The sequence below is a fragment of the Elephas maximus genome, chromosome 10 (genome assembly GCF_024166365.1).
Source record: "Elephas maximus indicus isolate mEleMax1 chromosome 10, mEleMax1 primary haplotype, whole genome shotgun sequence".
NCBI lineage: Eukaryota > Metazoa > Chordata > Mammalia > Proboscidea > Elephantidae > Elephas > Elephas maximus.
In genome coordinates, this window is record NC_064828.1 from 13,934,209 (window position 1) to 13,959,631 (window position 25,423).

Genomic DNA, 25,423 nt, shown 5'->3' on the forward strand with positions numbered 1-25,423 from the left:
GCAATAATTTTCCATATGGCTTCTAGACTATGCCTTTTTTAGAAAGAGCCTCCTCACCCGGAACATTATGTAAATAGTCTCTAGTATTTTATTTTAAATCTTCTATAGCTTTATTTTAATGGTTGGTTATATATTTGATCTGTCTGGGATGTATTTTTGTGTAGTTATGAAGTTAGGATCTAGCTTCCACTCGCCGCCAAATGATAAGCCAATTTTTCCAGTGTGAATAGCCAACGCTTTTACCACTGATTTGTTTCTGGGCTCTACTTCATTATGGAAGGAGGTGGAATCCAGTTTGTTGGAAAGAGTGGAAAAGCATTGGATGCATTTGAGCAGAAAATACAGGCTGAAGGGAGGGGGCAATTACAAAGCCAGGTGAATCTGTGAGAGGCAGAAATGAGGCTGCAAGAGACAGACACAGCTGACAGAAGGTGTGGGAAGAAAGGAAGGGCAGCTGAGGCATCTTGAAAGAGGAAAGGTGAGGAATTCAACCCTGCTGGATCCTCAGAGGATGATGGTTGAGCCGCTGAAAGGAATGTCATTTTCAATGCTGGGTTACTTGAGGCCAAGCAGCTACTGGCAAGAGACAGGTAGTAGCCCTGATGGGGGTCAGTTAACAAGCCTCGGAGACCCAACTGGGGACAGAGTCCGCTCGGAAGGTACAGAGGAGGAATCCCCTACCTCACCTTCCGTTTGCCTTCTCTTCATTTTTTGTTTCATTCAACTAAAACGAGTAAGTTGAGGCCCAGCTCTTTGTGAGAAAAATACATGGGTTGGAGACCTAGATTTTTGTGCACCACCTAGACTAGATGGGGCAGCATGGTTGGGTGGGGGGTGGGGACTATAGCTGACCTAGAAGAGGACCAGAAATGCCAGGCCTTGAGGAATGCTCTGGAGCTTTTGGCTTGCCCTGGGTCTCTCTGATGGGGTGTTGGGTAGGGGGAGTGAAGAGGATGGGAAAACAGGTGGGTTCCTCAGGGAGATGATCTCCTGAGCTTCCAATCACCACACCCCTCTACCTGTCATCACTCTCAGGATGGTGTAGCACTGTGGGTTGCATTACTGCAACAATTCCTGGACTCATCTCTTACTGCTCTCACCGCCGTCTCTTCCTTCACTTCCTATCTTCTCATCCTACTTCCCTATCCTGGATGGTTCCCTCCTCACCTCCTAACTGATTCACTGCTCGAACATCAGTTGGCATTGTGTTCTTAAGTTTAGTTTTGATCATGTCACTCCCCTGGTCAAAAAGCTTCAATGGCTCCCCATTGGTTAGAGACTACATCTGAATGTACAAGCATGGCCTTTGCAACCTAATCTATCTTTCTAGGTTTAGTCCTTTACAAAGCCTTCCTTCTCCCTGCCCAACTTCCCCTCCCCCTTGTGCCCCTTTTTCTGTCCCCGCATATCTTCTCCCATATAATTCACTACTCAGGGACCAACAACTTGCTGTTCCCTGAGGAGCATACCCTGATTTTTGACCTCCCTGCCCTTGCTCATGCTGTTCCTACCTCCTAAGATACCTTTGCCTCCCATCATTAGCTGTTGAAATTCTATCCACCAGCCAAAGCTCATTTCAAGTGCCACCTCCTCCATGAAGCCTTCTCAGATCCACTCCTTCCCTCCCCTGCTGAAATCCACTTCCCATCGTCCGTGCTCCCTGGCTTGTTATTAGTTGTGTGACAAAGCCCAATAAACCACTTATAAATGGGAAGGATTTTTCTTGAGCTTGCAGGACACCCCTTTCCCCCTGTAACAACAGAGAGACTTAGGGCTCTGAGTCTCCGAGGGGTTGGATGCATTTCTCTCCCCATCTAGAACGTCAGCAACTTTAAGACCAGGATCTTCTCTCTTAGTAGCATGTATACAGTAGATGCTCACTAACTACTATGTGAGCTAAGTTGGACTTAGTTGAGTCCACTCAGGGTGTGAGTGTGGAGTGTGGCAATGGTGTAGATGGCAAAGGAGGAAAAGATCCCAGCTGGGAGGTGCCAGGCCAATCTTCTCTCTGGAGGATCAGGCAGGCAAAGAGGAGTGGACTAGGGACGTCCTCTCCCTGGAGCGTGACAAGGCCCCACAGGTTCCACCCCTGCATTCGGGCCCAGACAGCCCTGTGTTCAGATCTCACCCTCAATTTCATAAAATCACTTCCATCTACGGGCCAGAAAAGCCGGTTGTGGGGCTCAGGCAGGAAACTCCCAGTGCACCCAGCCAGGCAGCTGGGTAGGCGTGGGGCCTGACGAGGGCCTGACTGGTGAGCCAGCTGCAGGCCTGAGATAGGGATCAGCTGGGTGGGTGTGCATCCTCTAAGCTGTCCTGAGACTGGCAGGGGCTGGGCACACCCTCTCTCCACCTGGCCTCCCAGGACGGAAGGCAGGGGGCAGTTGCCCTTAATCCTCTTCTCAGCGAAGATTGGGACAGTTATTTCCTTTCTTCACCCTCTAATTCTGGGGGCCCCTAACCATACCCCTTGCCTCCTTTGAGGTCCCTGCCCATAGCACCTGGGGCACCAAACCGTAGGGCTGAAGTGAAGTTAAAAGGGAGGGCACCATGCCCCCAGAGGGGCATCTATGGGCCATGATATCTATAAGCTGAAGAGATAAGTCTTCCCAAATCTTACCGAGATATTCCTAAGGCCGTGAGGGTCTAGCGTCCTCTCCTGCCACCCCCGTTCCCTCGGAGGTCCTGGTCCTTCTGAGCTGCTGGGGGCTGCAGACCACTATGCCAAAGGCCAGAGCCCCTGCTGGTCCCTGCACTTGCAAGGCCAAGACATGAACACCTGAGGTCCTCTTAATCCTGAGGGGCCTAGGCCTGGACACCCCATCTGTTCTCCCATCTTAACCACTCCTTGGGCAATCCCAGCCACTGCCAAGAGGCAGCCAAGAGGGCGGAGCTCTGAGTCAGAGTATAAGTTCCTAATCTTGCCACCCAGCTGGAAAACCACCAAGATGCTCCAGAGGAAGATGCCCGCCTGGGTCTCCCATGACCTGCCAGACCCATGCACAGCAAAAGACAGCAGACCCTCAACCACCTGTGCCCCAGAGGTGAACGAGCAGGGCTGGATGGTGGGGCTGGGGGGCATGGTGAGAGGCTGGCCCTGAGAGCTGAGGCAGGAGACAAGCCTGGGGGGAGGAGGGCATTGTAGATGCAGACACTAAGCCCCTCAGCTCAGAAAGTCTCTACCTAGCACCTGAGAAGGGAAATGGTCTAGGCCCAGCTGGGGCCAGGTTCCCTGGCTGGCTGCCCAGCTGATGGTCCCTATGAGCTTGACAAGGTCCAGTGGCTCAGGGCCGTCCTGGGCTAGTCCAGCACCAGGGCAGAAAATACTTGATACTGCATGGGTGGGTCCACGTTAGGCCTACCTTAGTGTCGAGTGGGGTTTACTCTGCAGTTATCCTAACCCTCGAGCTACGTGGGCACGTGCTGTAGTGTGGGCGCGTGCTGTAGTGTGGGCGCGTGCTGTAGTGTGGGCGCGTGCTGTAGTGTGGGCGCGTGCTGTAGTGTGGGCGCGCACTGTAGCGTGTATTGAGAATTGTGGCATTGCTAGCCTGTCACCTTCAGCTGAGAAGCTGCCCACCTGGGTTTGTGGTCAGGGCCCTTGGGTTCGTCCAGCTCCTTGAAGCCTGGCTTTGCAGGTCAGGGGGCCAGTGTTCTAGACCACCCCAGACTTGGTATCCCCAACTAGGTAAGAAAGAGGGGAACTCAATCCTCCAATGTGCTGTGGGGATGCCATGGGGAGGATTGTTCGCTAGCTCCTCAAGGGCAGCAACTTCTTTCTCACCACCCTCTGCAGCACTCCCTCCTCCTGTCCACACTAACTTGCTAAACGAGATGGGTGATGCCCTGAAAGTGGGGTGCCCAGGATATGGGACATCTGTTTTCTCTCTGAAGAGTCTGAGGAGAGGGGTGCTCTGGTGAATGGGAACTGGTCCCCTGTGGCCTGGCCAGGTTAGAAATTGCCTTTTGGGGTGCACCCGGGTCTCCCCACAGTGCTTGAATGGGTGGAGGGGCTGCAGATAGCACTCAGTCTTGCCTCTCTGGTTTCAGGGAGCTGCCAGGAACCTAGGCTGGGAGACAGCTTCCACAGAGGGGATCCAGTTTACTTTGCAGAGGGAGTTAAGCAGCTGGGAGCTGAGACCCAGAGTGGGGGCTTCCAGAGCCCCTCCATAAGCTGCACCCCCTGTCCCTCCCAGGTCCTGGAGGGTCCATGTGACTCAGGGCTGGGACTTGTTGCCCTGACTGCTCACTCAGCCTGAGCAATAAAAAGGAAACCAGCTGTGGTGGCTCCTCCCAGGTGGCCCCTAGACCGGGGGCATTCCTCGGGCTGGCTGGGAAATGCCCTGGGTGCCATAAAGTTCCCACTCTAATGGCCTCCTGTTAGGCGGGGCCCATGTATCCTGGTGGTATCACTGGGCTGTCCTAAGCTCTGACACTGATGTTGCAAGGATCTGGTGGCTACACCCAGCTCTCCAGAGAGGAGGAGGTGGCATCACCAGCCAGGCCTGCCTGAGAAGCCCTGGGCAGGGGAGTTCCCACCAGGCCCCCTGGGGCTGTCTTCCCTCTCCAGGTATCTGGTCTGGGGCTGGTCATCAGACCACCCCCCGTAGAAGCCTGACCCTGGGAGCCTATCTGTACCCAGGTATTCTTCTGACTTAATTTGTGGTGACAACTAGACTCTTGCGTAGAGAGAGCCCTGAGTTGGGAGCAGATGGCTTACTCCTGCGTCTGCTGTTAACATCCTAGTACATGACCTGCAGCCCATCTCACAGGTGCTTTTGTTCATCCACGTGGGGTCAGCCTCCAGCTATGATAGAAAGTGCAATAGGTCTGGAGGAAGGTGGGTCTGCATCTGAGCCCTGGTGCTGCCCCTTCGGGGTTATGTGACCTGTGTGAGATGTAATCTCTCTAAACTCAGCCTTCTTCTCTGTAAAGAAGGGGCAGTAATACCTTCCTTGGAGGGTGGTTGGAGGGCCAGGTAAGAGAGTATGTAACCTACAGAGCACAGTTCTGCTCTGATGCATATGGAGTCACCATGAGTCGGATTCAGCTCAATGGCAACTGGATGGTTCAGTGTACACAACACAAAGCCAGTGCGGGGCACATAAGAGGACGGTGATACATTTTGTTCCCTAGCCACCCGCCCAAAAGGTCCTCTCCATAAAACTGGAGGGTAAAAGGGATGGTATTGAATTACACCATAGCTAATCCTGAGATTCAGAGACTGCATCTTTTCCACATGAGCTGGCAAGGTCCCCCATCCTGAGAAGGTCTCAAGGGGAAAGTGAAGTCCTGACTTAGAAAGGGAGCTAGAACCCACAGGGCATTCCTCCTGGGGACACGGTGAGGCTCACGAGGTTGTCCTGACAAGACTAACCCCTGGGACAGAGGCGGAGGAGGCACACTGGAGCTGAGTGTGTCTGTAGCCTGAGCAACACAGTCTCCCAAAAACTGCCATTCGGCCTGTCCCCGCTGGGACAGCTGTACTAGTAAAATATCTAAATCTACTTCTATAAAAAGCTTGGCAAATAGTTCCTGCCCTGGGCCCTGACCCCGAGTATTCCCCAGAACCCTCCCAATGCCCCCGCAAACTAGTATCTGAAAGATTCAAGCCTGTCCCTGGCCCAGGACTACAGCCCAGCAGGCATGGTGCCTATCTATGTCTGCTGTTAAATATTTTGATTTTCACCCCGATAGCCCCAGCCAGGGCACCCTCTCATAAGGATGGCCTTGTCCAACTCCCCAATGTTTTGACCCTTTCCATGACATAAGCTAGCCCATGAACTTGAGTTCCATAATCTCACTGGTTTCTGGTTACCATTGCATAGTTGTATGCTTTTTTTCTATTATGTTTCCTACTCTATGTCAGTCACCTCCAGGACCATGACATTTACTAATCTCTAGCAGCGCTGCAATTGAGCTGATTATATTGGGAGCAAACTATGTGCATTCATTGTAATCCAAGAAGGCCATTTTTCACGGACCTGGTTCCTGGGTCCCATGTGCCTGCTATCTTCCTCCCACTGGGTCCCTCTGTGGTATCTCTCAAACCCCCTTCCAGGTTCTATCTTCCTTCTGGCAAAATGTAGGAGCACTTTGGGATTGAAGCTGTCCTGGAAACTCCTGAGCTAGTAGGTATGATCTGAGGCTGAAGGTAGACCACAAAGGAGGCCCCTGTAGCTACTAGAAAATGGGAACTTCTCCAAAGACCCTCACAGCTCTGATGTGTTGTGAAGTTATAACGTGCTGACTGTCAAAAAAGGAAAAGAAAGTGTTTGTGGAGTGTATCAATAGAAATGTATCTAGTAAAAGTGCTACAGGTAGAAGGACTGCCAGAGTTTGGGGGTTACTTCTGAGCTTTGGGAAGAATTCAGGGTGAAAAGAAGAGGAATCTGTCAGGAAAACGTGTTCTCAGTAAAGAAGTCCAAGGAAGAGGAGATGAGGGCAAACAACACCTGTCTTCATGTTGGCCAAGGATTATTTTCAACTAAGGCAAGGTCATAGACATGATCATGAACACAGGTTTGAGAATTAGAATGGATTCAAGCTTGGGCTCCTGTGATTCTAGTTGAGTGACTCAGGAAAAGGACTTAGCGTCAGATTCTCCATCTGCAAAGCAAGGCTAATAACAACTGCTTCAGGTGTTGTTGTAAGGTCTAAGCAAGACAATAGAGAATGTGGACACAGCCCCTAGCACATGGCAAGCACTCAGCAGATGGCAATGTCATGTTATCAATGCTGAGTAGGAAGAAATAGTCAACATCACCAGAAGGTATCAGAGTTAGATGACAGGAGAGAGGACAGGAAGATCTCGAGTGAGGTCCTACAAGAAGTTGGACCTTCCCTGGAAAACTTCTGGAATAGATACTAAGGGAACCGGGCTGGTAAACGGCAGCCCCTCCTACAGGCAGGAGAAGGGCTGTGATGACCTGAGAGGACTGCAGGTCCTGGTTTCAAAGCCCTTGTTGTTAGCTACCATCCAGTTGCCCCTGGCTCCTGGTGACCTCATACATAACAGAAGGAAATGCTGCCCAGCCCTGTGCCATCCACGTGATCAGTTGTGGATTGAACCATTTTCATCAGCTGGTTTTTTGCAAGTAGATCACCAGGCCTTCCTTTCTAGTCCATCTTAGTCTAGGAAAAAAAAAAAAAGTCTAGAAGCTCCGCTAAAATCTGCTTATCGTCATAGCAACACTGACAGACGACAGACATGGCTGCATACGAGGTGCACTGTCTGGAAATCGAATCCAGGCCTCCCTCGTGGAAAGCTGGAATTCTACCACCGAAACGCTAATGGCCCCCCTCCCCATGCTAGAGCCGTTAACTAAACTCCATGAAATATCCCTAAGGAGCCCAGCCCCGTCCAGGCAAAGACCTCTAGGCACTCCCCCACTTAGACTCTAATTGTTCTCTGAGAAAGTGGAACAAGTGAGAACAGGACTTTGCCACATCTGCTCTCCTGGGTGTGAAACCTGACTCCTGCCTCCTCACCAGGTCAGACCAGGACACCTGCTCTGCCCAGGGAATGGGCAACAAGGAGCCCGCCATACCCAGAAGGGGGTCTGGCCAAAGATCACAGCCATATTTCTAGAACCAAGTAGGGGAGCAGTGTATGCCATTTTTTGGCCTAAGTTACAAATACCAAAACAGAATGTTGTTACAGCAAGTCATTGGCCAAGTAAATATTTGATTTTTCAGAGTTAGTCTTACAAAAGTAATTATCAGACCTAGTTTAGATTTTCGTTTTGATTTCAAGGCAGTTGTTGGGGAGAAGGGAAGAAGAGACTCTAAAATTTACTTACATGTCTGTCTCAGAGAATAAGCAGCTTAGCCTTCCCATAGTTGTCGTTCTGTTACTGCTGGTTAGAATAAAGCCCCAGAAAAGGCTGAAGGACCTGCGTCACAAAGATTACAGCGTTGTCTCTGAGTGGTAGGACTATGGGTACGGTTATTATTGTTTTTCCATTCTCTCATTCCCCCCCCCAAAACCCCAATATTGTTTTAAGGAATGAAGAACTGCATACTTTAAAAAAGGTATAATGTGATTTTAGCAGCATTATAGTGCACGTGCAACACGTGCAACATTATAGCAGCATTGTAGTGATGTGTGCAACATTATAGCAGCATTGTAGTGGTGTGCAACATTGTAGCAGCATTGTAGTGGTGTGCAACATTGTAATAGCATTGTGGTGATGTGTGCAACATTGTAGTAGCATTGTAGTGATGTGTGGAACATTATAGCAGCATTGTAGTGATGTGTGCAACATTATAGCAACATTGTGGTGATGTGTGCAACATTATGGCAACATTGTGGTGATGTGTGCAACATTATGGCAACATTGTACTGGTATGTGCAGCATTGTAGTGATATGTGCAACATTGTGGCAATACACGCACACATTGTAGCGATACGTGCAACATTATAGCAACATGTGGGGTGATGTGAAAAGGGTTCTAGTTCAAAAGCCTCTTATACATGTAGAAGTTTGGTGGGTTCAAGGAGTCTGATGGCACCTGCCATGGGAATGAGCTGGGAGTGGACGATAACAAAGGTTCAGCTAATCTTGGGTAAAACCCTCATGGAAGGGGCTTCAAATTCTGGGATTCAAACAGGAAAGGCCTCAAGGGCTGAGCAGACACAAAACTGCTCTCTCCCAGAGTGTGCTGGCTCACAGTGGTGTGGGGAAAGGGCTCTCACCCAGCCTGCCTTGGGTCCCCTAGGGACCGAAAGAGTCCTCCAGAGCTCCATAATCTACACAGACTGGCTATGAGGAGGCTTCTCCAGCCAGGGAGAGCCCTACAGCTTGGCAGTGGGAGCCCGTGGCCAGCTTGAGTGGCTCCGCCTGTCAAGGCCACCTGGCATCATTGCCTTCAGCCTCTCCTCCGTCATGTGTGCACTCCTGACTCCCAGCATCTAGCGTAGGGCCTGGCACGTAATAGGTGCTCAGAATTTACAGCTGGCAGGCAAGGTAAGTGCTGGATGTCCTGGGCTGGAGCTAAGTCACTCAGTAGAGAGTGGAGGGGACCTGATATAAGGACTCCCAGTGACTAGGCATCCCAGCTTCATCAGTATCCGTCACTCCCTGAGCCACACAGTGCCTGCCTCCTGAGAAAGCTTGGGTGGGTGAGGGAAATTTCTCGGCATGTGGGGTGGGTGGACGGGAGTGCCAATAAAAAATTATTCAGTGAAGAAAGGAGAAGGGAAACATCTCAGAACTCCCTTGTCATGAGCATTTCTTCTGCACTTGGGCCTAGAACACCCATTCATTCATTCACTCAGTTAACAAGCATTTATTGAGCAGTTTCTATATACCAGCATGCTGTAGGTACTGGGAATATAAAGATGAAAAGTCAGACAGGGTCCCAGGTTCCCAGGGCTTTCTAGGACCTTCCAGGCTGGAGGGAGACAGATACCCAAGCAAACAGAGAACAACATGCGGGTTGCTGTAATGCAAGTCAGCAGGTTTGGGAGGGTGGTGGAAAAGTCTCTCCAGGTCCACTGGCTTTGCGGTAATGCTGGAAAGTTGAGTCCACTGTTCTCTCAATCCACAGGAGGGACTGTCTCCATGTCACCTGCTGACAGTGAGGGTCATCCGGATGAAAAATGTCCGTCAGGCTGACGTGTGTGAGTATCCTCCCCCTTCCTTCCTTCTATTAATGGGGCCGGAATGGAGACCCTGGCTGGAGAAATGGTCAGAGGGGTGCGTGTGCATGTGTGCACATATGTGTGTGCCTGTGTGCATACGTGTGTGTGTTCTACACCGAGGTTGTATTTTGGCCTTCAGTAACTTGGGGTTTATACACATTTTTCCAGGCTCGTACTCCCTACCCCCACTCTAGGTGTAGTCAGGGCACTACCAGTCCCTCTGCGTATGACAGCCTGGCTCACCCCACTCTCTCCTCCCCCTTCCCTCCCTAGTACCCATTTCCAGGATCACCAGCCTCTCCCACACTGGGAATCCCTTGCTCCTCTGTGATTTTAGGGGCTACTAGGGATTTTAGGGGAAACCCTGATGGCGTAGTGGTTAAGCACTACAGCTGCTAACCAAAAGGCTGGCTGTTCAAATACACCAGGTGCTCCTTCGAAACTCTATGAGGCAGTTCTACTCTGTCTTATAGGGTCACTATGAGTCAGAATTGACTCAACAGCAATGGGTTTTTTTTTTTTTTTTAGGGGTAAAGGGGAAGGAGAGGCCCTTAGGCATCATGGAGCCAGCAGGCAGCCAATCCCAGAGCCCCTTTTCATGACATTGGTCGCAAATTGGGCTCTGGGCTCCCTACCAGGTATCTATAGCACCCTGCTCCCCAGTTCAGCCTCACAGAGTTACTAGGGTTGTTTGTGGTGTTTGCTTCTCGCCCTAACTTCCCCTTCATCTCAGCTCCTGCTGTATTCTCAAGCTGCTAGGGCCAGGAAGCCTCTGGCTTCAGGCAAAAATGGTGGCACTGGGTGGGAGGAATATCCTCCGTGCCTGCCTATATTTGGGGTGGCATGTCTAAAGGTCAGGAGACCCAAAAGCCCCTCCCCATGCTGTCCACACCTTCTTGTCCCCCAAGTAGGAGAAAGCTATGTGGTTCTTGTCCCTTCTTGGGGTCCATGCCCTATGGCTATGTGGGTGTCTCCATTCATAGGTGGCTACACAGGAATGGCCCAGCAGCCACCAGGGTTCCCCAAAGCTCTGCTATAGTCCCATTGCTGTCATCATGGAATTCAAAAAGATCTCCAGGTGGCACAAAGGGTTTGCACTCACCTATTAACCTAAAGGTGGGTGGTTTGAACCTCCCCAGCAGTGCCATGGTAGAAGGGCCTGGCAATCTGCTTCTGTAAAGATTACAGCCAAGAAAACTCTACGGAACAGTTCTACTCTTTAACACATGGGGTCACCATGAGTTGGAATTGACTCTGCAGCAATGGGTAGAGCCTAAGTGGGGCAGAGAAGACACGGAAGCTGCGAGACTGAGTGCACATTCTAATGAGGAGACACCTATGTCCAAAGTGGGCATTGAGCATCAGAAGATGGCATACTAAGCTTGCCACAACAGAGTTTAGAGCTGGGGAAGACACTGAGTGCTGGGAGAGGCCAAGGAAGGCCCCACTGAACGCTGGGGTCTGAGAGGGTAGAATGTGAGCCTACTCTAGGGGGGTGCCCTGAGGAAGGGAGGGTCCCCCATCTCCTGATACCTGCTGTGGGTCAGCCTGGGGTCCAAATACCATTAGGTCCTCCCACCAGCCTGAGGGATAGTACTATGAGGCCCATCTGACAGATGAGGGTCAGTGGTTGCCAAGGCAGAAGTAATGTTTGATCCCAGCTCTGGTGAACTAGGACGGAGACTGGACAAGCCAGGAGAAGGAGGTTGGGCCACTGGTGGCAAGCTGGGTAGCTGGACAGAGGAGGTACCGGGCGCCTATGTGCTGGGCGGGACTGGACTGCTCAACTTCCTGAGAGCGTGTGCAGACTGTGCTCCAGCAGAGGTGGGGAGAGGCTGAGAAATTGCTCGGAAGCAGTTGCTGCAACCCAGGGATGAGTGTGGTGGGCCGGAGGAGGGCAAGGCCCTGGAGCACCAGCAAAAGCAAAGGGATTGGTCAGGATTCAGACCTCTACCCCCCAGGAGCCCAGGTGTGGTGCCCAGAGTCCAGGCCGGTGGGAGTACTCCCAGCAAGCCCCAAATTTGGGCTTGTGTCTGCCCAGAGACCAGCAAGAGGGCCGGGGACTTCTCCTCGGACTTCTCGGGGCCTTCCCAGCCCACCAGTGCCCGGGAGGAAGTAGCTGATCTGAGGAGTCTGGAGTTTCCCCTGTTCCTGGGAACATGCCACGGTGGGTCACTCAGATGCCTCACCCTCTCTTAGGCAGAGTTCACCTCATTCCCCTTGGGGATGATGACACCCGCCTGCAGCAGGACTTGCCCTCCTCTGACTCCTCTTAGGTGTGTCTATCCCCAGCCCTCAAATCACCGGGCCGCACACTCCCACACGCTCTGCGTGCCTGCACCTGCTGCTCAGATCTTCCCATTGTCTAGGCCTTTCTTCTGTCTTCTCTCTGCTACACCTGTCATCTAGGATCCAGGCAGAAGGGAGGGGAGGGCAAGCAGCTCGAGAAACGGACTCAGGGCTGGTTCTATTACCCTCTCCCTCCCCTTCCCCACACGCCCCTCTGGCACATAGACTACCTTTTGGGGTTGCTGGGTCCTCTTCAGGGACCTCCTTGTTGTTAATGTTTTCCTCCCAACCCCAGTCCTCAACACCAGCCAAATTGTGCCTGGACTCCACAGTCCTCAAGGGCTAGACCTGACTGCTGATCCTTTTGGGTCCCGGATTACCCTCACCCCAACTTGTTCCCTTCTAGTTTGAGTAAAAAAATGAACCCCTCTCTGAGTTAGTCCTCTACCAGGACCTAAGGTTCCTGAGGTTTTACAGAGGCTGCAGGGCTGTGACTACAGGGACTCCCCAGCCGAGAACTAAAGGTGTGCTCTGCCTAGCCCTAGGTGAGTACTGGGAGGGAGGCCCAGGAACCCAGAAACCTCCCTGCCATTGGGAGCTTATATTCCTCTTGGGGAAAACAAATTAAAACCCAAACCAGCACCCCAAGGGATGTCAGGCAGGTGTCTCCAGAGGTATTAGGGAGATAATGTCCTATCATCTGTAGAGATAATTGTGTCATCTTTGCCACCCATGCTCCAGGAAAGGAGACGTGTCATTTGGATGACCAAGCCCTCTGTCACCTCACCAGGAACAAGGACTAGGAGCTAGCTATGCCAAGGAAATCCCCTTTAGTGCATGAAATTCTCAAAATTGGGCCATCGTTGCTTAACCACTTTTCATTGTCAACCATGGCAGTCACTATCCTTATGGCCAGCTAATGATACCTGCCTCAGATTGTCACTTAGGTCCCGCTTGACCTTCTTCCAGCATCCCCCTCGCGAGAACCACCCCCTTGGGCTGCAGTCTCCTTCTTCCCAGCCTTTGGCAAACAAAGAAACCCATTTCTGTAAAGGAACTGAAAAACAAACAAACATTTGAAGTGTGGGTGGTGTCTGATTAATCCTGTCACTTCCAGGAGTATTTTTATCTTAGCCAGAGACTTAAGTCAGAGGTCAAATATACTGAGATTTTATTTAATGGGAGAATTCAGGCATGGACCGATGACAGGAAAGCTATTTTAGAGGGAAAAGAGCTTTCACAGGGTCCATCAAATCATGCTAACCAAGTGTTGCTGAGCCAGCGGGCGTCGAGTCGGAGGGCGCGGGTCCCTGTCTGCAGGCTCCTAGAATACAGGAGACACACCTGAGGAGAATGTTCCAGGCCCAGGAGGAGGAAAGGCCTAGGGAGGGGTCCAAGAGGACTGAGGAGGCACCTGGTGAGCCTTCCTATCAGTATAGCAACTAGACACGCCACCCAGCTTAACTACATCTGCAGTGACTCAGCCCAGAATTTCTGGGGCTACTGATACAGACTAGAGTGGAAAGTCAGGATTTTCCAGTCATTCATTTATTCAGCAAGTATCTAGTGAGTACCTGCTATGCATCACCCAGCCCCCACAGTGCTCGCAGAGTGTTGGCAGAGACAGACAAGTCACCCTGCCGTGGGTACAGTGTAGTGCTGCTCAGCTACAAGAGCAGAGTGCTCTGGGATGAGGGCACCTGATCTAGACTTAGGAGTTCAGGGAAGGCTTCCCAGAGAAAGTTCCTTCCGAAACCTGAAGGAGTCAGCCAGGAGAAGGGTGGGGTGAAAGAAAAGAAGGGTCTTCCAGGCCGAAGGATGGCACATGCAAAGGCCTGAAGGCAAGACAGCATGGCACCTCCTAAGACCTACAAGTGATTGAGTTGGGCTGGGATATAGAGTGTTGGGTTCTGGTCATTCTTTTGTTTGAATTAAATGACCATGCCCCCTGGTGCCCCGGAGTCAAGGACAATGCCCTGGCCCTTCACCTCCTACCTCCTGCTCTCCACTGTAACCAGACAGTCATGGCATCTCTCCCTGCGTCCTTTCTCCTTTCTCCATCTTGGGAGGCACTTTTAGGGACAAAGCCCTTGTTTCTCCTGCAGAATACATCCTGCGACATCACATTTGGGCTGTTCACTTAAAATTTTAAAAAAGTACTTAGCCACATATGTGAGGGCTTTTGGCCCCCAGAGTTCATGCTAGGAGTCCAGGATAGGTATGAAGAGCTCGGCAGTGCATTGAGGCATTAAGATGTATGTAGATGGTGGTCCCTGCTTCTGGACTCTGCTGAGTAGCTTGTTCCCCCCACCCTCAAGCTCTTTTCCACTGGGGTTGTTCTTAGCCAACTCACAGAAGACTGTACTCCCTTCCTAATCCCTTTTTCTCCTCAGCCCAGAGGAAGAGCTTGGCCCTATTTTGACTTTCCTGGCACCCTGAGCTGATCCTCCTAGGTCTTCACCTGGCAGAAGGGAAACTGGCCATACCTTGTCCAAAACCAGCAGATGTTTGCTTTAAGAACCAGGGTGCCTCTAATAAGAGCCAGCATCTGTGTCCAAAAGAATGTTCAGTGGGACCTGGGTCCCCTTCTGTGAACATATAACCTGCAGTACAAGACCTTCTCAAAGGTCTCTGGAGAGTCAGATCCATGAGTTGGGAGAGAACCTGGAGATGAGCTGTGGTCTTGCTCTGGAGGTGACTTATCTGAAGTTCCCTTTAATGCCACACTCTCTCCTCTCTGGACATGGACTGGTTCCTCACCTTTCCCTTCCCACCTTGTATTCCTTGGACAGTGAGCCAGACAGACTGCTTTGTGACCCTCTGGCTGCCCACAGCCTCTTGTGAAAAGCTGAGGACTAAGACGATCTCCAACTGCTCAAACCCGGAGTGGAATGAAACCTTCAACTTCCAGATCCAGAGCCAAGTGAAGGTAAGCTATGGAGGACTCCATTTGTCTGTCCACCCTGCATTCCTATTTGCCTCCTTGCCTGCTTGTCCTTCTCTTTGCTTATTTGTCCTTCTTATGCCTATTTGGCATTCTATCTGCCTACTTCTGATCCTTCTATCCTCCCACTCACTCACTACTTCCTTTTGCCTGTCTCATGTTTGCCGCTTTCTGCATCTACTTATCTTCTATCTTCCTTTCTGTCTCTCTTGTTCTTCTGTCTAAATTGTTGCTGGAACTGGGTGTCTCTTGATCAAAACAGAGTGTGTCTCCAGTATCTTCCAGAACACGCTCCAAGCAAGAGAATGCATGGAGCGGAAGAGCAATTCTATTCACCAGGTCCAAGGCCAGTCTTATTCCAGCCAGAGAATTTCTCTATCTTAAATCCTTTTTGGTTTGCTTTATCATTTCTATTTCCTTGGGTGTGTGCTCCTTCATTTGTTGAGTGGTTTTATGGTGATCGCCTCATTCAGCTGTATGGTGACTCTTGGCCAAGTTCTCACCTACTTCAGGAGAATTCTCCTTTGAGCATCCTGAGTTTTGACAGCCTGAGCAGAGTGGCCTTAGAACAAATTTGGCCTCATCATGGAGGTATTAGCCCCAGTCTTGGGGCACTGAGCTCTAGCTAACTGCTTCCATGTTTTAAGGATGCTTCATTTCTGGTTTACAAGGAGTGTTTTTTGTTTTCATGAAGGGCTTTATATTTATAATTTTAAAAAATACCTTTTCTATCATATATAGGGCTTGGGGATGGAGGGAGTACTTCAGTGTGGATTTAGTCTTAAAACCAGGAATTCGGGCTTCCTTTGTCTTAAGGACTGTGGGGCTATTGGGTTTGTTCTGAGACACACCTGATTTTCTAGTAATTATACAAGGTCAACAGGCCTCATTCAGTTGGGAACCCCAGAACCACTTTATGTCCACTAGATAGGGATCTAAGAGGCAAACCTAGCCTCAACCCACATCTCCGAGGATCCTTGGAATGAGAGGCCTTAGAAGCTAGTCCATTTCACCTGAGATCATTGACCTCATAAACTCTTGACATTCTGCTTTTAGGACAGAGTTCAAGCTCCTTTCCTCCAAGTATCAGAGCCCTTCTGATCTCTGCCATGTCACTGCCCTGCAGTGTTAAGACTTTAATCTACCTGATCTGGGTTTTCCAAAGAGGCATCCTTCAGCTCTGGGGCCCCAGTAATGGACACATTCTCTATCTTGGCAGAAGCCTTGCCTGTTCTGCCCTTTCCATCCTTCCTCAGGTGAAATGAAATCCCCCACACTTCATAGGCCCCTGCCAAGCTTGTAAAAGGGCAAAATTATGAGTAGGAGAGTCGGAGCAAAAGGGCAGGAGGGCTGAAAGTTGTTGGAAAGGAAGGAATAGACACTCATTTCTGGATAAATACCTTTCACACCTGAGCAGGGTCCTCTGTCCTAGTCCCTGAGCCCTCAGACCCACCTCCTCCCTAGGGCTGAGGTCAGGCTACTGCTCCTGGGAATGGGCCAGTGCAGCCATGGTAACCAGACTTGCACTCTCCCTTTCTCCCAGAACATTTTAGAGCTGAGCGTCTGTGATGAAGACACAGTGACGCCAGACGACCATCTCTTGACAGTTCTCTATGACCTCACCAAGCTCTGCTTCCGAAAGAAAACCCACGTGAAATTCCCACTTAACCCTGAGGTGGGTGCTGGTACCCAGGCCCTCAGCAGGCCCCAAGGAGCAGCTCGTTATTCCTCTGATGCCATTCAGCAGGCTCTTCTCTGTATATACAGCCACGTCGGGAAAAGATGGTGCTTCTGGTTCAAATCCCAGCACTACTGCCTACTGGGAACCCTGGTGGCATAGTGGTTAAGTGCTACGGCTGCTAACCAAAAGGTGGGCAGTTCGAATCCACCAGGCACTCCTTGGTAACTATGGGGCAGTTCTACTCTGTCCTATAGAGTCGCTATGAGTCGGAATCAACTCAATGGGAATGGGTTTTTTTTTTTTTTAATCACCTACTAGCTGTATGACCTTGTAAAAATTACTTAACTCCTCGGAGTTTTTGTTTTCTCATCTGTACAATGGGGATAATACTGCCTACCACACAGGGTGGTTGTCAGGCTTAAGTGGGAAATCGTAATTAAGGCACCTAGCACCATTCATGGTACAAAATGAAGATGCAGTGCACATTGGTTCCTTTTCCCCTTTTTCTCTCCTCAGACTCCTGCTGTTGGGGTGGTCCCTGGGGACAGAGGATAATGAGGGTAAAAGAAGGCAAATCTGCAAATCAGAGAAAGTCAGAGATGGAAAGGACCAGAATGTTATCTAGTCATAAATATATTCATTCAACAAATATTTGTGTACCTACTGTGAACCAGAGTCCTTGGGTAGTGCAAAAGTTGGTGGTTCAAGTCCACCCAGAGCCACCTCAGAAGAAAGGCCTGGCAATCTACTTACAAAAAATTAGCCGTCGAAAACCCTGTGGAGCACAGTTCTACTCCGACACACATGAGGTTGCTATGAGTCAGAGCCAACGTGTAGGCCCCTGGTTTTCTTTTTACTATGGACCAGGTACTGTTTAGGTCCTGGGGACACCATGGGGAGCAAACGTTCCTGCCCTTGTGTAGCTTACATTGCTGCGCAGAAATCAAGGTCCAGTAAGGTCCTGACTTGCTTAAAGTTACAAAGCAAGAGATGTGAAGGAATAGGGAAGGGAAGGGGTCTACCTTTTGGAGTTGAGCTTTCTGGAGGCAATGCCTCATTTCACCCTTGCCCCAGTCACTGAGCCCTTGGGAAGGTAGGAGAGCAGTGGAGGCTGGGGTGGAGGACAAAAAGAAAATGCCCCAGCACAGAGGAAGCTGCATGCTGGGCCTGGGGCTGGGGCTCAACTCCACATGCTCACCCTCCCCTGGGTTGTCACTGATGTTGCTGGAGACAAAGACTTGGGACCAGAGGGAGGCAGAGGGAGCAACAGGAGCCTGGAGTGGCTGCCGCGACTCCAGGACAGCAGAGTGACCTTGTGGGAAGGGCAGGGCCAGGTCCACAGGGTCTCCAGGGGTGGCAGGGGTGCTGGTCTGCAGAGACCTGCAGACACAGCTCTCAGCTGCCTTCCCTTCCTCCCCCTGCCAGGGCATGGAGGAGCTGGAGGTAGAGTTCCTGCTGGAGGAGAGGTGAGTAGGCCCCAGCCCCAAAGGGCTCGACCGAGGCCCTGACCTGTGAGTAGCTTCTGGGAACAGGCATTTCCAAGCTGGGCCTGCCCATTTGCTGTCCTCTCTCTTCTGCTTGCTCCCGGCACTAAGCCTGGACTCCTCACAGTACGTCTGAATCAGCTGGGAGCCTCTAAATTCTGCAGGTACTCAGCCACACCATAGGCTGTCCAGCTCCACTGACAGCAGTGTTGCTTTAAAAGGCCCCCAGGGGACTATAATGTGCAGCCAGGAGGAGGACTGCTGCTCAGGCTAGTCAGCCTGCCTCAGTTCCCCTGTACTCCCCAGGTGGCCTCTGAGAAGAATTCCTGCCACCATGATGTTGGGGACCTTGTTGAGGCCCAGCTGAGAAAAGAGGTCAGGACCAAGTGGTTTCCACCCTGACCCAGAACTGTTAGAAAAAACATCCCCAAACTTTGATCTAAAGCAGAGGCTGCCCCCTCAGTATTGGTTCTGGACCAAGTCAGGCCCACCCACCGGGTTATTTCTCATCATTTAAAGTTAGGGTCCTGGAGGTATGGCCATGCTGGGAACTGGAGAACTGGGTCACAGAGCCGGAGGATGCGAAGGAGAAGAGGACAAAGAGAAAAGGAAGGGAAAGTGTGGGCAGTGTGGGGAGGAGCCCCGCCCCAGAAGGGCAGTGTGCCTTGCGAGTGGGCCACCAGCTTCTCCCTCATCTTATCCATGGCAGGGCCCCGCTGTACTCTGATGGCCTGGGGCTGGGAGGTGGAGAGGCAAGAGATAGAACAAGAGGGCTGTCACATCCCATTGGAGAATCCTGTGCCAAGAAGTTCTTGAAACTATTTCAGGTGCCTCATTCCCCATCAACAGCTGATTGACACATTAAGGTCAACTTTATTTGTTTCACAGGGAAACAAACCTGGGGCTCTCTCCTCCAGTTCTTGGTTTGACAGAACTTTCAGGAGAGAAAATTCCTTGGCTGAATTAGAACGTGGCTTGCAAAATGAAATATGTCAGAATTGGTAATTAATCTGGGGACACAGTCACCTTGGGTTTGACTTTGGTGAGGGAGGCTCTGGACTTCCTGAGGCTAATTTCAACTTTGAAGTCCTATTTACTTGGCTTTATAACACAAGAACAGTTACCTCCAATACCCACCAGGCCCTTCTCTGCCTCTCTGGCTGGATCAGAACTGTTGGTAAATAAAGGGCAGAACGGGCCGTTTTTGTTATCAGAGCTGTTGCAGTCTGCTCTAATTGGTGGGCTCCATCCATTTCTTGTAACCTGCTTAGTTACACCTGGTTGGACTTAAAGAGAAAGAGAGAGAGTGAGAAATGAATAAAGAAATAGAGAAATCTCTACCCCTGCCACCCATAAATGTATTTTTTTCTGGACAGCCTATTTTAAATGTATGCCAGTTTCCTCCTTGACAACCCACAAGTCTATAAGCCAGTAGTTTTCATGAGGAGCAAGAAGGCATAGGCACTGCTATTGCACTATTGACTCTACTTTTACTCTTTATCACCTTCATGAGAATCAAGCGAAGAACAATATCACTGACCGGGAGTTCTCATTTTGTTTTTCAGTCCCTCTGCACCTGAGACCCTCATCACCAACGGTGTCCTGGTGGTAACTGTCCTTCTGGGTTCTTACAGCTCCAGAGGACACATCTGGCTGCTGTTCTCAGGGGAAACGGAACTGTGGGAGAGGACGTTGGGCCCAGCTGGACCCTTGTCAGACTCACTGAAGCTAGCCAAGTGGGGTGCAGTCAGGGGTGGGGCAGCAGCCTGGGCTGCTGCACCTGGGGAGGAGGTGGCTGAGACATCCCCTGGGCCCAGCACCCCATGCCCCACAAAGATGGCTCCCCTGCTTGGGAAACTCCGCGTTAACAGTGCCCACTAGAGGCAGCTTCCTCCCATACTCAGTCCTGTCGCCACAACCTCAGCCCTTCTTCACACACACTTCCAGTGTAAAACGATTTTTTAATTCAGCTGTTCATACAGCTACTTCAATTAAATGCATTCGATGCCCCAGGGTCCAAGGAGACTCTTCCCCAAAAATCAGAGTCTTTGGGAGTTTGTGGTGATGGACTGCGACCTGCCTCTGCGTCTTGAGAAGTTATTTCATTGGAAGTTCCCACTTTCCCAGCCCAGAGCTGAACATTCCTTCTTTTTGTTTTAGACTAAACCACTATGGCTCAAGTTTAAAGCCCTGACCTGCCCTGAAAACAGGACCCCCAGCAAATGAGGGCAGTCCTCTGGTGGTGCAAAGGTTTAACGTACTTGGCTGCTAACTGAAAAGTTGGGGGTTTGAGTCCACCCAGAGGCACTTTGGAAGAAAGGCCTGATGACTTACTTCTGAAAAATCAGCCCTTGAAAACCCTATGCAGCACAGCTCTACTCTGACACACATGGGGTCCCCAGAAGTCAGAGTTAACGTAACGGCTAATAGCAAATGGTGACTGTACATCCTAAATTTTACAGGGCAGCTTCATTTTCAAATATTCTATCTCTGAGTGAGATGGCGTGCCTTAGTTGGGTTCATAAAATGCGGTCAGGACCACCAGAGTCCCCTGGAGTCAACCCAAAGTCAGACCATGGCTGTATTTATCCTCCCGTGTTTCCTCACCTCTCTTTGTTCTGGAAGAACAAGGGGCCAGCTTGTGCTCAGAGTCTCAGTGCCCCTCCTTCCTTTGTTACAGTCCCGGCAAATCTCCCGTTTGGAGGTACACGCAGAAGCCAGGCGTCAGAGGAAGAGCAGGAAAAGTGAGCCGTTTACCGCCTGCTGGGGAGGAGGGGAGAGCTCCGTCCAAACCCTCCAACATAGTCAGCTGGCCCAGGGGTGCCAAAGCTTGAGGTTCCCCTGCATCTCCTCACCCTCAGGCACATAGCTCCTGGCCTCAGCTGTCTACTTCCCCCGTCTAGTTCCTCCAGGCACTAGAGCCCCCGGGCTCCCCAGGCCTGACAAGTGCCCAGAGGAGCACTGCCTAGGGTCTGTGCCCAGCCTCCAGCTGGGCTCAGAGGATCACAGGACCTAGTGCATGGGGATGGGTGGGCACTGACAACACTCAGGTTCCCTCTGGCTCTGTGCCTTCTTCTAGCCAGGTTATAATGCATAGAAATCACAGCATTTTCTAGCTGGAGCAACCTAAGCGATCCACACTTATGGGCCTCCCCGTCTCACGGCTGCCCAGCCCTCCCATGTGAGGTTTCCCGCCTTGTCCCTGGAGGGGAGCAGCACCCCCTGCAGAGACAGGGGTGGGTGAGGCCTCTACCCAAACTGGTGGTGTGGGAGGCCTGCTTTCTCTGCAGTGGGGGTAACTTTGGGCTGTCTCCTGGCAAAGCAGAACCAAGGAGCCCAGCCCAGAGGACCCCTCAGCGCCTCAGAAGGTTTTCTAGAGACCACATTTGTCAGCTCACACACAGCCCTTGGTAAAATGCAGACTTCTGGTCCCAGTCCTGACCTACAGAATGAGACTCACTAGGGGTAGGCCCTGGTCATCAGCATTTTAACCAGTGACCAGGTGGCTCTAAGCCCCTGTCCTGGGCACCTCCAGCTAGGCTTTTTGCTGGGCTAAGTTGGGGGTGGGGAGAGAGGCTACCTGGGCCCGGCCCCTAGGGTCTCAGCCCTCTTGCCCTCTCTTCCAGAGGAGGGCCTCTTGGTGACGGTGCACGAGTCCTTTGAACACACCCAGCACCTCTTGCCCTGCCTGGAGCCCTGCCACCCAGACCCTGCCTGCTTCCACTACCCCAAGTACTTCCAGCCCCGGATATGCGTGGAGGTGCCCAAGAGCCACTGGAGCTGTGGGGTAAGAGGTGGGGCAGTGGGGAGTGTGGGGACCATGGCAGGCAGGCCTGCCCAAGGGGCTCCTCACCCCTCTAACGGAGCCGGCCCCCCCCTTCCAGCTTTGCTGCTGCAGCGCCCGCAAGAGCAGCCCTGTCTGCCAGCCCCTGGACTGCCTTCCTGATGGCCATACCGTGACCCTGCCTGTGGTGAGGCCCAGGACTGGGAAGGGGCCCCTGAGCAGTTTCGTCTGGAGCTCCTGGGGCAGAGAGATAGGGAGACCCTGGGGGGTTCATGGGGGTCTCTCAGGCAGGATAGAGGAGTCTTGTGTGGGGCAGGAGGCCGAGGAGCTGCAGTATGGAGCCAAAGAGTGTGAGTGGAGGCTGAGTAGACAATGGTGGGGCAGATAACGTACAGGAAAGGGAAGTGTGTGCATGTGTGTGTGGGTATGTTTGTATGTATGTGCAACCATGCGTGCGTGTGTACGTGTGTGCACATGTATGTGCCTGTGTGTATGGGTAGATGTATGTGCAACCATGCCTGCATGTGTACACGTGTGCATATGAGAGTGTGTGCATGTTTACTTGCACATGTGTGAGCATGCAGGTGTGCAGAGTGAAACCAGAGGGTGGGCAGTGTGGTGAGTCTCTGTATCTTTGGTTGGGATCACTTGGGTCTGAGTGATCATCCCTGACAAGCCTTTCATGTCTCCGTCCCCAGGGTGAGAACTGTGAATTACACATGAAGTCTACAGACTGGTAAGGTAACCTCTAGCCTGCTGGTGCCTACAGATGGGCTAGAAAAGGAACCATAACTTTCCCATAACCTTCTTCCCTCTATATCCCTGCCCAGCTGCTGAAACTCACCTTCTCACAGCTGGGCCCCTAGTTCCTCCCCAATCACGGATTATGAGGAGAGGAAGGTGTAGAAGCCTTAGCGAGTTTTCTCCACCCTTCTCCATCCCATCTCAAACTTGCATCCGCTGGTAAGGCTCATGCTCCTGGGCCGAGCCCACAGGTAGTCATGTGTCAGAGTCTGGGTAGAAGGAGAAAGAAGCAGCTGGGTGACAAAGCACCACCATCCCTGCCAAGTCGAGCTCCCTCTGCATCCTTCCTTTCGCACCCTGCCTGGGTACCTCCTCTTGGATCCCAAGCAGTGACTCCTGCTGGTGCTGCTTCTACTCCACTTCCTTTCCAGACAAAGGCCAGGGATGAGGGCTTCTGGCTAAGAAGTGACATTAAGCAACGTGTTTTATTTCCTGTGTGGCCCTGAGCATAGACCAGCAGAACTGGCCCGAAATCAGGCCCCCTCCATATGCATCTTTGTTGCCCTTACCACTGGCCACTTTGGGGCCTGACCTAGGCTTGAGGTCTGCCACTTCTAATTTTTTTAAATAACAGCTTTATTGAGATATAATTCACATACCATAAATTCATCCTTTTATAGTGTATACTTCAGTGGCTTTTAGTACATTCACAGAGTCATGTAACCTTCACCACTCCCTAATCTGAGAACATTTTCTTCACCCCAGGATGAAATCCCATACCCATTACAGTCATTCCCCATTTTCCCCTTACTCCCCAGTCCTAAACCAAACCAAACCTGTTGCCATCGAGTCAATTTTGACTCACAATGACCCTATAGGACAGAGTAGAACTGCCCCACAGGGTTTCCAAGGAGCAGCTGGTGAATTCAAACTGCTGACCTTTTGGTTAGCAGCCAAGCTCTTAACCACTGCGCCACCAGGGCTCCCCCTACCCCAGTCCTAGGCAACCACTGATCTATTTTCTGTCTCTATGGATTTGCCTATTCAGGACATTTCATTTAAATGGAGTTGTACTATAGATGGTCTTTTGTGACTGGCTTAGGTCTGGGTGGTCCAACAGTTTGCATTCATCTATGAATCTAAAGGTTGGCAGTTCAAATCCACCCACTGGCACCATGGAAGAAAGGCCTGGCGATCTGCCTCCATAAACATTACAGCCAAGAAAATCCTATGAATCAGTCCTACTCTGTAACGCATGGGGTCACTGTGAGTTGGAATCAACTCAATGGTGATGAGTTTTGTTTTTGTTTTTCCTTTCATTCAGCCATAACGGTTTTAAAGTTCATCCATGTTGGCGTGTGTATCAGCACCTTGTTCTTCTTTATGAATGAATAATATTCCATTGTGTGGATATACCACATTTTATTTATCTTTTCACCATTGATCTACATTTGAGTTGTTTCTACTTTTTGACTCCATAAGTAATGCTTCTACGAACATTTGTGTACAGGTTTTTGTGCGGACATACGTTTTCAATTCCCTTGGGTACTAAGAAGTCGAATTGCTGGGTCATATGATACCTCTATGTTTAATTTTTGTGAAACTGCCAGACTGTGTGCAAAGAGATTGTACCATTTTGTATTCCCACCAGCAACGTATGAGGGTTCCAACTTCTCCGCATCGTCACCCACACTTGTTATTGTCTGTTTTGTTTGGTTTTTTATAGCCATCCTAGTGGGTGTGAAATGGTATCTCGCTGTGGTTTTGGTTTGCATTTCCCCGATGGCTAATGATGATGAGCATCTTTTTATGTGCATATTGGCCACTGGTGTGTGTTCTTTGGAGAAATGTCTATCCAAATCCTTGGCCCAATTTTAAATTGAGTTATAAGCATTCTCTGGATATTCTGGGTATAAGTCCCTTATCAGATACAGGCGTTGTAAATATTTTCTTCCATTTTGTGGGCTGTCTTTTCATTTTCTTGATGGTGTCCTTTGAAGGACAAAAGTTTGTGATTTTAATGAAGTCCAATTTATCTATTTTCTTTTGTCACTTGTGCTTTTAGTGTTTTGTCTAAGAAAGCTTTGCCTAACCCAAGGCATTTACTCCTTATTTTTTCTGTGAGTTTTATGGGTTTAGCTCTCACACTTATGTCTATGATCAACTCTGAGTTAATTTTTATATACAGCGTGAGGTAGGGGTCCAACTTCATTCTTTTGCATGTGGTTGTTCAATTGTCCCGTTATTTGTTGAAAAGATCATTCTTTCCCCCATTGTTTGGCACCCTTGTCAAAAACCAATGGACTGTAACTTCCACTTATTATTTGATTAGCTATTGGTCCTTGGACCAGTTATTAAACCTAAGTTCCAGGTTCCCTCATCCGTAAATTGGGATCAGTAACAAGAATACCACAGATTGCTGAGTTGCCTTAAGGAGCCAGAGAGATAACACATGGAAAGTACTCAGTATTCTGTCAGCAAGTGGGATGCTCAGCAAATGTCAGCTAATGTTATTATTATTGTTGTATGATTATTCATTCCTCGTTGAGGCCACAGAAAGAGTTATATGCCCTCAGCCTTGTCTGCAGTTCAGTGCTAGATGTATTGGAGACATGATGGGAGGAGCCCCAGGCCCCCCGTCAAGGAGACATGCCCTTGTTAGTGAGCCAAGACTACAGAAACCGTCCTGGTTGGTTGACCTGGAGTCACTGGGGAGCTGGGCCTTGGAGGATATGAGATGAGGGTGAGCAGAGGGAGAATGCTTCCGGGGAAGGCCACCCTGTGGGAAGCCCAGAGATGGAACTGCTCCTGGGGGCTCTGAGAGCCTGACAGGCCCTTCCAGAAGTAGTCAGAG

At 50.6% G+C, this 25,423-nt stretch overlaps 1 protein-coding gene across 2 annotated transcripts in view; it reads left to right on the forward strand.

Moving 5' to 3' along the window:
* The window catches only part of PLA2G4E (phospholipase A2 group IVE), a 66,698-nt gene that overhangs the window by 25,140 nt on the left and 16,135 nt on the right, over positions 1-25,423 (forward strand). Inside the window, exons 1-10 of one of the 2 annotated variants that reach the window (XM_049898097.1) lie at positions 2,949-3,044; positions 9,550-9,622; positions 14,725-14,861; positions 16,420-16,551; positions 17,983-18,023; positions 19,607-19,649; positions 20,722-20,785; positions 21,668-21,828; positions 21,926-22,012; positions 22,524-22,561. In XM_049898097.1, coding sequence (XP_049754054.1) covers positions 2,949-3,044; positions 9,550-9,622; positions 14,725-14,861; positions 16,420-16,551; positions 17,983-18,023; positions 19,607-19,649; positions 20,722-20,785; positions 21,668-21,828; positions 21,926-22,012; positions 22,524-22,561 — 872 coding nt within the window. Of the gene's footprint in view, positions 1-2,948; positions 3,045-9,549; positions 9,623-14,724; positions 14,862-16,419; positions 16,552-17,982; positions 18,024-19,606; positions 19,650-20,721; positions 20,786-21,667; positions 21,829-21,925; positions 22,013-22,523; positions 22,562-25,423 lie in introns of those variants that run through there. The other variant, XM_049898096.1, reaches the window with a different exon arrangement.